Here is a 9,830-nt window from a genome sequence, read left to right as displayed (position 1 = left end):
GATGTTTCACAGGCCGGTGTTGCTGTCCGTGTACATCTGGACCTGGCTTTGGTTGCCTGGCCTGGAGTACTGACTAGACGCGCACGTACGCGGGTCGATTCGATCGACTGTTCCGGCTGGAAACGCACTCGGTAACACACAGTAGAAACACCGATTTGTATGCTCTCAGCCTCGTCTCGCACCCGAACCTGGGCTCAGGATGGCTCAAGGTCGCCGCCGTGCACCTCACCCAGGGCCGTGCGCCGATCTCCGTCGCCGCCAATGAGTTGTCCAAGCGCGCTAGGACAACTCCAACACACAAAGTTCCAACGGATCCCAAAACGTGGATAAATTTACAGGATCCTATCAACTTGACCACAACTTCCCTTTGGTGTAGGAAAAGTTTTGCTTCCCGTAAACTTTTGGCGGTAAAATAACCTCCCGCAACTTCATCGCACAGCCACTGCCCATCGGAACACCACCACGCCGTTGACGAGTCGTCGGCCCCATCATAATGCAGCTACACTGCCACTGCCTATCATGCTGATGTGTTGTGGAGCCACCACCCGACTGCCCCGCATCACCACACCGCTTGTCGCCAGCCGCAACCGCACTGTCTCATCGGAGGCCGTCACACGTGTCACTGAATGGCAGACCCTAGGCCATTATCTAGTTTTAATTAAAGAAAAATAAAATAAAAAACATATTTTAGAGGAAGAAGTTTTTTTTTGCTGGGATTAGAGGAAGAAGTTTACTCTACAAGATATGACAAAAGTAGCTCTCGGGAATTGTTTTTCCTAAAATTTACATCATGCTTTCTAAGAAAAATGTTGGAGTTGCTCTAAGACCCCCACGCTTGCCTCTCGCGCACGGCAACCGCCTCGCTGGCGAGGAGGCAGACGCATCACCGCCCGTCACCCGTCGAGTCCTTCTCACCGCCTCCAGCTTCGGCATCAACGTCGGCATAGGGGTTACCTGGTCGCGCTTTCATGAAAAAAAGCTTTTGCTCGCTTTTTACAAATAAAGAATGAAACACAGGTGCACGGCCCTGGCAATCACGCTTCCTCTTCCGGCGAGGATTCTAGAGGCCGGCCTTTGGTTGTTGAGTCGTACATCTCCACCATAGCTTGCGATGCTACCATGTGTTGTGTCTGCAGCCGCCGAGGAAAAGGAGGGTGGAAGCAAAACGATGTGTGAAGGCACATGTCGATGATGTTGTGCGCTATGAGGAACGGGTAGGGGCACATCAGAGCTCTGTGAAGCCGCAAAGACTTTGTGTGCAGACAAGATCGACCTCGAGCCCCCGACGGGGATGAAGAATAACGGCTACAGCGGGGATATGATTTGGGCAGTCGAGGAGGTAGGGGAAGCCTCTGAGGTCGCCGTGCCGGAGTGCAAGACAAAGAGAACAACAGAGAGGGTGTTTTCTCTGGTATTACGAAGTTTGCGCGATTAACATTCTGGTTTTTAGGGGTGAGTGGGTGATGCGGCCGAAATGTGATACATCAGGGGGTTAGGGCATCTCCAACAATGTTTCTCAAGTCGGGCTCGCTATCAGTTCGCGGACACGTCGTGGGACATGGATACGTAAGTGGCCATCCAACCATGTCCATTAAATGTATGCACGTATTTTTCTTTTGGTGGTCATTTGTGAAGAACTCGATCTGCATCTGACTTTGCATATTTCTCTTGTGAAGCTCACCATCAAAGTCGGAGCCATCTCATGCTGGTGTGTGTTTGACTATTGTCATGTGTCGACGTCAAGATCCATGTAGTTCGCGAATAGCGCTTTGTTGATGGTGCTCTACGGTAAATTGAATTTGGAGTGAGACGACGACACTCGTATGCACTCTTGACGGGTGTTTTTCTTCTCGGTAACGCCGGGACATTCTCATCGGTAGCCAGGTTGGCCAAAGTGCTCTATGCTGTCAATGTGGACGAGTCCGTCCGTTTTTCGCTAATTAAATAAACAATTTATTGTCTTCTTAGTTAAGAATAGTAAAACAGCATCCGCCCTCTCACGAATTGAGTGTTCCTGGCCGTGCGATTTCACATGATGGACATTCCTAACCGTTGGATATTCGTTTGTCACTATGTTTACCGCGAACTGGGCTAAATACTCCCGTAGCTTTTTTGAAAATAACAAAACTATTTCCATATCCATCAAGCTATAGTCACTAATTTGAACAATAGTTTACGAAAAACAGAAGACAATACATTTGAAAAGTATCCGGGAGCGCGCCATCTGGAACGGAACCCACCTTGACTTTGCTTGGCTCCTCGCTGCTAAGTCAATATTGGAAGCCCCCATAAAACCTCCTCATCTCCCTACCAACTAACTGTACACATCCATCCGCCTCTTTATACTCCATCATAACAACCACCCACACACACACGGGAGCGCAGAGACCGGAAACACCAACGGGCAGCAGCAGAGCAGTACTAGTCGGCGGTACTTGCGGCTGCAGCAGAGTCGAGAGAGAAACCAAGAAACCAAGATGAGACGACTCGCCGGCGGCGCCGCGCTGGTGCTCCTCCTCCTCCTCCTGGCCATCACCGCCAGGCCTGCCGCCGCCGACTTCTTCTCCCCTCTCAGCCCCCTCCTCGCCCCCGTCATGGGTAAGTCTCCCCGCGCGCTTCTCCCAACGCCGCCGGCGATGTCAATTACTACGAGCTTGGCCGTGGTTTCTGACCTGGGGTTGTGTGGCCGACGCGAGCAGGGTCGCTATGCAAGGCGGTGGCCTGCGGGAAGGGGAACTGCACGGTGACCACGGGCCTCCCGGGGTACAGGTGCGACTGCGAGCCCGGGTGGAAGCAGATGCACGTCGGCGACAGCCTCAGGTTCCTGCCCTGCGTCATCCCCAACTGTAAGTGCGCGCTCCTCTTGCGTATACGTCCTTTCTCTTCCTCCATCAATGGGCAGCCAGGCCAGCCCAGAAATGCCGGAATTGTTTGTTGTACCGGTGACGGTGCGTAACTGCATAACACCTACGTCCTGGGATGCCTAATCTGTCAGCAACTTTTCTGAATTCTGACCCACGATTAGCTTCTGAATACATATTCTTGTTTTGTTGTAAAATTAGTTCTCAGGAAAGTAGAATATTTCAGCAATCTGAACTGCGCCAGAACTCTGGATGGTTTATATGCATCTCGAATACATTGTGATGTGGACTTGCAGAGTCACGAAGTCCATTTTGTACTCCAAAAGGATGTCCACTTTTCAGTCTGAATAAAGTCGATTTTTAGGCATTGAAAGTCCACATGTACATAAATCTCATTGGTCCACCAAAACGCGTAGTAATCGCAGTTTCTCAATTCTGTTTGCTGTCTCTATTGTTGAAACAGACAGGCATGGGTCTTAAATCTTTAACATGCATGTCTATCGGTCAGAATAGGGATAAGTTACTTTTAAATGCTTCTGCCTTCGTGTCATCTTCAGATTTTCTTTTCAATCAAAAGTGCCCTCTTCAGGGTTCTTGTGTTTCAGTATGTTTCTTCCTACACCTGAAGGAACACTTGTGTATACTAATCCAATGCACAGAAATTAATCAATATTATCTGCACACAAAATATTACAGAGTTTTGCTTATATCATCCCACATAACCAACAAGAGCATATCCCTGCAGGTACCATTGATCGCTCATGCTCTAACGACAATTCAGCCCCAACACCGGCGCCTTCACCCAAAAATGTCTCCGTCTCGGCAGACCGTAACTACTGCACCTTTACCGCTGCTTGTTTTCCTATTTGTACATTTTGTGCTCATGTTGTTTTCATTTAATCTGTAGTCATGTTTATTGATCTCTATGTGTACAATCCTTTTTACAGCTTGTGACTTAGCTTACTGTGGTTCGGGGGGCACATGCAAGAACGCCACGGGGCTCAGCTACCACTGCGAGTGCAAGGAGGGCTTCAGCAATGTTCTGAACATGACTACAATGCCTTGTTTTCAAGACTGTAAGATCATATGGACACAAGCAACTTCCCATCTGTACAGCAAAACCACGCATCTCACATCTAACTCCTGGCATCATTTCAGGTTCTTACGGAGCGGATTGCGCAGCCATCGGGATCCTACCATCCACAAACTCCAATTCTACAGCACCACCAGCTGGCTCTGCAAGTGTTTCAAACAATTGCAATGCACCTGTTCCAGGTATAAAAGGCTTCCTTCAGATATGTCTCGACATCTGCATCGGTCGTACGTACGGGTGAATTTACTGTCATCGCCCCTTTGTTACATCATTTGCAGGATCTGTTTTGCGGCAAATTCTACTTCCTCTGCTGATATTGGCCTCACTGGCCATGGGTCAGGCGACATGAACAGAGGATGGTTTATACCACGGTATAACACTAGAGGGAGTATTTGTTCACGGACAGGGTAGAGCTTTTAGCCCGTTAGAGATGTACTTTGTTGGGTGTATGTCTCTGCTGCAGTATTTGTTTTGCACTTGTTGATTCTTCTACGGTGCGAGAATTGATGATTTAGTGTGAAAATGGAATAAACTGTCTCTGTGAATAATTCTATAATATTAAATAAACCGATTGTCTATTTGATTGTTGGGTGGCTGAAACTTTTCATGTTCTTATTTGTGATGTCGATTTCCTCAATGACAGAATCCTATGCTCTATAAATAGAACAAAGCAAAAAGAAGTTTGATATTTTTCATCATAAAAAATCTACATGGTACTTCCTTTAGATTTTAATAAAACTAGACATTCTAGCAATATTATGAGCATCTACATTGTAGACCCTTGTTTCATGTTTGAAGGAAACATCTCGTAGAACCTCCAGCTTGCGCGTGACTTCGGTTAAGATCATGACTTCCTCTCCTCTGCTTCCTTCATAGATACTTCTAACAACCCCCGTAGAATCAGAGGCTATAACAGCCTTATACAGATTTAGGTCCTGCATCAAGCACAGCCCTTCGCGGCACGCCATTACCTCAACACAAACTGGACCGTAAACAGTCTCCATAACGAATGCCGAAGCCCCCAGGTAGGTACCATCATCAGCACGAAAAATAGCTGCAGCCGAGCACCTGTTGTTCTCATATAACAATGCAGCATCAACATTACCTTTCACAGCACCCTTTGGCTGCCTCTCCTGCTGACCTCTCTGTTCTGCTGAATCGATCAAGCCCAGCTCATGCAACAAATGTGTTATAAAATTGCATGTTTCAAAAGGGCTCTGATAAACATCTTCATGTATGATATCTCGCCTTGCCTTCCAGACTGCCCACAGGGCAGTAATCATCTTCACATTATCTGTACTGGATAGGAAATCATCCATCTCGAACAACCAGCTTCTAGCATTTGGCTCACCGCAGCTCCTCGGTTTATCATAGAAGTTCTTCATCGACCAGTACCCAAACACATCAAGCCATTCTGCACTCCACGAATCCTCGCTCCAGCCACAAATGCTGCAAACACTAGTCGGTGCCAACATCTGCAGCGGGTAAGCTTTGGCGCGCAAGCCTCAAAGCAAAAACTTTTAATTTAGCCGGTATTGAATGCTTCCACATTCTTGTCCATGATCTTTCAATTTATTTTTCAACTCAGACCCACATGCTCGCGCATCTAGTACTCCTACTTTTAGAGATTATTACAATCTGCAGTATTAGTACTGGGCCGGAAAAATGAAAGAACAAGCTATGAAGTGCTTGGTTTCCCTCACCACCAACCATTCCTTATCGTGGGCCTTCATAGCTGCCTTGTCAATTGGTACTTGGGCCATGAATGAGTTAACTAGTGAAATGTCAGTTGTGAAAAACAAAATCGATAAGTGGGTTGGCATGTGTGGCTTTTTTTTAGGTATGGCATGTGTCCACCTAGGACATTCTAGCAATTTGTATCCCTGTGAACATTATACATGAATGGTACCCCTCATTTCTCTAAAAAAAAATTGAAATATGCTGCCTTCGATTCCATTCCCACTCTGATTTTGTTTTGTTTGTTCATGAGTGGAAGTTTTGGGTAAGATAAATGTTGAATGTAGTTCGCTTGGAAAACTAACAAAGCGGGACGCGGTAATTGCTACTCCCTCCGTTTCAAAATAGATGAACCAACTTTATACTAACTTTATACTAAAGTTAGTACAAAATTGAGTCATCTATTTTGGAACGAAGGAAGTAGGTGCGAGCAAATTTTCGTGAGCAAATGGCGTGCACCCAAAGCCTTGGCTTGGCTGCCGGCGATATTCAGCAATCAGCACACCAGAGCCATGGGCTGGATCAACTGCTACTGAAAACACTCTGCCTCACCAAGCAAAATATCATCTCGCGTGGTTACCTGCGCCTAATCCGCCACTGCTTAGCGACACAATGAACATCTGACAGGGCCGCCATGATCTGCAGATTCAGAGATTCTCACTGTGCTTGCTTGCGTCGCACGCACGTACAACGCCTCGGCCCTGGCGAATCTTTGCGTCTGCGTGCAGGCGAAACGCTTGCTCGTCTCTGCTTTGTGTTTGATCTGATTCAGTCATACAGTTACGCTGCTGCGTCGCTCATCTGTTCCGCGTGGAGGCGAGCGAAACCACCACTAGCTTTGCTGCGAGAGCAAGCGACCGCGCTCCCGAGGATACTATTGGTAGACACAGTGCTGAAGCCAAGCTAAAGCTTTCGCAGGGGGGAGCAGGTGGCACCCTGCGACGACGTCGACGGGGACGACACTCTTTGCGTTTCTGACGACGAAAAACTGCACACAGAAAGGAGCCGTGCTCCAATCATGTCCTCTATATATATTTTAGAGAGAAACTGGAGGAGCACAAAGATCTCACAAGAGGAGGACAGATGTTCCTGCTTCCCAACAGCATTTCATTTATAACAATGGAAGAAATCTACCAGCATCCACTTATATGATGCAAGCAGCCCAACAACGCATCCTTTTCAGTAAGCTAATTCCAGATAAGAATCCGGTGAAATTTGGGCGGCCAGATTCGTGCATGAGAGAGACAGCCGACAGCTGAGCTGAGCTTATTAGCAGTGCTCCCGTCAGATCAAGTCATGGAATTACTATTAGTTGAACGCATGTAGGAGCCATAAAAGAATGAATTCAAGGATGCCCGGGGCTGGATCACCTTTTATCGGGACTCATGTGCCACCACCAATCCACCATCCCTGGCCGGCTCCATGGGCTTTAAAAAATGTTCAGGGACATGGCTCGGTCTCCATCACCGACAGGAGTTAGTACGCCGGCCCCCGGAAAATTTTCACGCGGGAGAAACAGCTCCAAGAAAATCACACATCTCATCCCCAGCTAGCTCACCCCAGCTCAGCTCAGCTCAGCTCAGAGACACTGTAGGAAAGGAACGAGGTTCATGCCAAATTCCCAGGCCTCTCCCCCTCTCCCGAGGAAAGAGACGAGGTTTTCACGGACGGAATGACCAAAAGGTGGGGCGATAGGGAGGAAAGCCACCGTTTCTGTTCCCTCGGCGCAGAGGCTGTGCCTGCCCCCTCTCGCCGGGGACGCCTGCAGCCTCATCGTGCGTGCCTGAATGAATGGCGCAGAACGCTGCCGCCAACATACATAATTCAGAGATGATTGAGCTACAGCCATGCACGTAGATAGGCCTGCGTGTGAGCTGAGCCTACGGCTAAGTATAGTATTGCGTGCAAACAAATGACGGGCGGCGATAATTCATAAACAAACACGTAAAAAAAGGGCACGGGGTGGCATGCATGGCGTCCAAAGTAGGGCATTCAGGCCTCCTCATCCCCTCTCCTCTCTAGGGAACTTATGCTGATTTGACGCGAGCAAAGCAGCAGCAGCGGCAGCTGGGAGTAGCAGTAGCATAATTGCATAAATTAGTGCCACTGCCGGGGGAAGCCTACCGTGCCGTAGGCCACTGTTGCTGTGGCGTTTGTATACTAGGCGCGCGCAGGCTTTTTCCTTTGTTTCTTGCTCCTGTGAAGAAAAGAGTCTGAAGAAAAGAGAGAGGGGCTCGTGCTGCACTGCTGCAGCTGCCATGGCATGCAGCTCGGGCTGTTCGTCGCGCACTGCAGCTGTAGCTCTACACTCCTAGGAAGAGGAAATCCCTGCTACTGTTCCCGCCTCATCTTTTGGGGGCCTAGCCATGGTTTTCTGTACGCGCTCATACTATATGCGGCTCTACGAGGCACATGCCCTGCCATGGAGTGCGCTTGTGCTGGAACGGATGGAGTGAGGATAAGAAATTGTTCTGAACTTTTTCATGGGGGAGATTGTTTCTTGTTTCTTTGGGTGTGGTGTGGTGTATTGAACTGGCCACAAGATCCAGGGAATCCCAAGAACAATTACAGGCTCCATCCAGACATGGAAAACGCGTGTAGTAGCAGGAAGTGAAAATTTGGAGAGATCCAGCGTAAAAAAAAGGAGGAAAAGAATCGACGCCTGAGAGATTCGAACTCTCGCGGGGAAACCCCATGTACTTAGCAGGCACACGCCTTAACCACTCGGCCAAAGCGTCTTTTGTGGCTAGTTTGGCATACTGGCTCTTTTATACGTAAGGAAGCATGCTCGAACAGAGCAAAATGATGAGGAAGATGTTGTCCATGAGGAAATATACATCATAGATTAACGAAAATTAGTCGGAAAATCACTCCTCAAAACCGGAAGTTGGCTTGGCGACTTGACAAGGAGAAGAACCAGAGAGAGAGAGCGTGAACGAACAATCTCGATCCATCTCTCCACCTCTTCGGACGCGACGACAAGACACTGGTTAAAATCTCCAAGAACTGAACAATGTTATTACATACATCGAGGAGGAAGCCTCCATGTTTGGTTTCTTTCCATGGTTCCATGGATCTCTCTGCGCTCCGCTCCCTCTTCTTCTTCTTCTTCTTCTCTAGCTAGATCCCTCTGGTTGCCGTGCGTGTGCTGGACCTCCTGGCCTTGTGCGCGCAGGCAGCCGTGGCCTTGAGGAGCTAGCTCCCGTGAGTGAGCTGAAGCAGCCGTAATGGCGGACCGAGCCGGGAGCAGCATCAGGGCATACATATATGTGCAGACGGAGCCGTGGACGGGCGGTCATGGCATGAAGAGCCTGTCGCCGCACTTGCAGCGCCAGGCCTCCGGGTAGTACTCGAGCGGGAAGCTGACGCCGGGCTGGATGGCCACGTGCACCGGCCGGCACGGGTGGCACCGCCCGCACCGGCTCCGGCACGTCGGCGGCGACGAGCCCGGGCCCACCAGCTCCCTCCGCCGCGCCGCCTCCGCAGGGTCCTCCCACGAGTACTGCTCCAGCGCTGCTCTACCGCCGCTGCTGCCGCTCCTCCGGCTCGTCGCGGCGCACCCACCTGCAGGAGACATACACATGCGCGGCGCACGTACGTGTGAGCTAGAGCTCGCCTTGTATATAATGCCGAAGAAACACGGAGAAAGTGCATGTCGCTGGCTGTCTTACCGAGGGCAGCGGCGAGGAAGAGGAGGTGGAGGAGGAGCGCCGCGGCGAGGCCGCGCCGGCTCGCCCAGCCCATAGGTGGCCGAGCGTCTCCGCTCAGCTAGCCCACCAGATCTCGTATCACCCACCGAGCGTCCGGCGTCTGTGTCGCGCCTGGCAGGCTAGCTCGAGGACAGGCCGGAGGTGGTGACCGGCGAGGGGGGAGCAGCAGGAGGGAGAAGAAAGCAAAGCGAGAAAAGCAGAGCGAGAGCGGCGCTGAATGCCGCTGGCTGCTGCTGCGGTGCACGAGGGGGACTGACGCGGACGGAAGGGGGTGGGGTGGAGTGGCGTTTGTGTGCGCGCGCGAGTCAATCCGCACGCACGCACGGAGTAGTCATGGACTGTGCGTGCGGGCTCTGCAGCGCCGGAGCCATAAAGGAGAGAGGGAGAGAGGGGGGGAGAGTGAGAGGAGAGATAATATAGAGAGAGAAA

The 9,830-nt window shown here is 50.2% G+C and overlaps 2 protein-coding genes and 1 non-coding gene across 3 annotated transcripts; 1 reads left to right on the top strand and 2 right to left on the bottom strand.

Moving 5' to 3' along the window:
- The first annotated feature begins 2,322 nt into the window (after positions 1–2,322).
- LOC119284684 (neurogenic locus notch homolog protein 1-like) lies at positions 2,323–4,541 on the top strand. Its single transcript, XM_037563838.1, has 6 exons — positions 2,323–2,598; positions 2,700–2,846; positions 3,607–3,690; positions 3,809–3,937; positions 4,020–4,136; positions 4,233–4,541. Exons 1-6 carry the CDS (start codon positions 2,478–2,480, stop codon positions 4,301–4,303), a joined length of 669 nt encoding a protein of 222 aa, XP_037419735.1. The 5' UTR covers positions 2,323–2,477; the 3' UTR covers positions 4,304–4,541.
- Positions 4,542–8,347: 3,806 nt separating this feature from the next.
- Positions 8,348–8,429, bottom strand: TRNAS-GCU. Its single transcript has one exon. It is a non-coding gene; the product is annotated as a tRNA-Ser (tRNA).
- Positions 8,430–8,486: 57 nt separating this feature from the next.
- On the bottom strand, positions 8,487–9,775 carry LOC119284683 (EPIDERMAL PATTERNING FACTOR-like protein 4). The gene is made up of 2 exons (XM_037563837.1): positions 9,363–9,775; positions 8,487–9,255 (listed from the first exon to the last, which is right to left on the bottom strand). Exons 1-2 carry the CDS (start codon positions 9,433–9,435, stop codon positions 8,987–8,989), a joined length of 342 nt encoding a protein of 113 aa, XP_037419734.1. The 5' UTR covers positions 9,436–9,775; the 3' UTR covers positions 8,487–8,986.
- Between the last annotated feature and the right edge of the window lie 55 nt (positions 9,776–9,830).

The sequence above is a fragment of the Triticum dicoccoides genome, chromosome 4A (assembly GCF_002162155.2).
Source record: "Triticum dicoccoides isolate Atlit2015 ecotype Zavitan chromosome 4A, WEW_v2.0, whole genome shotgun sequence".
Lineage (NCBI taxonomy): Eukaryota > Viridiplantae > Streptophyta > Magnoliopsida > Poales > Poaceae > Triticum > Triticum dicoccoides.
The sequence above is the reverse complement of the archived record's forward strand: the minus strand, read 5'-3'. Positions and strand labels throughout refer to the sequence as shown.

What these genes read in the sequence shown, in the direction of transcription:
- LOC119284684 (XM_037563838.1), top strand. Translation starts at nt 2,478, where the DNA reads ATGAGACGACTCGCCGGCGGCGCCGCGCTGGTGCTCCTCCTCCTCCTC. An exon ending in GCCCTGCGTCATCCCCAACT is followed by an intron (nt 2,847 to 3,606) that starts GTAAGTGCGCGC and finishes ATATCCCTGCAG; the next exon opens with GTACCATTGATCGCTCATGC. An exon ending in AATGCCTTGTTTTCAAGACT is followed by an intron (nt 3,938 to 4,019) that starts GTAAGATCATAT and finishes GCATCATTTCAG; the next exon opens with GTTCTTACGGAGCGGATTGC.
- LOC119284683 (XM_037563837.1), bottom strand. Translation starts at nt 9,435, where the DNA reads ATGGGCTGGGCGAGCCGGCGCGGCCTCGCCGCGGCGCTCCTCCTCCAC. An exon ending in CTTCCTCGCCGCTGCCCTCG is followed by an intron (nt 9,256 to 9,362) that starts GTAAGACAGCCA and finishes TGTCTCCTGCAG; the next exon opens with GTGGGTGCGCCGCGACGAGC.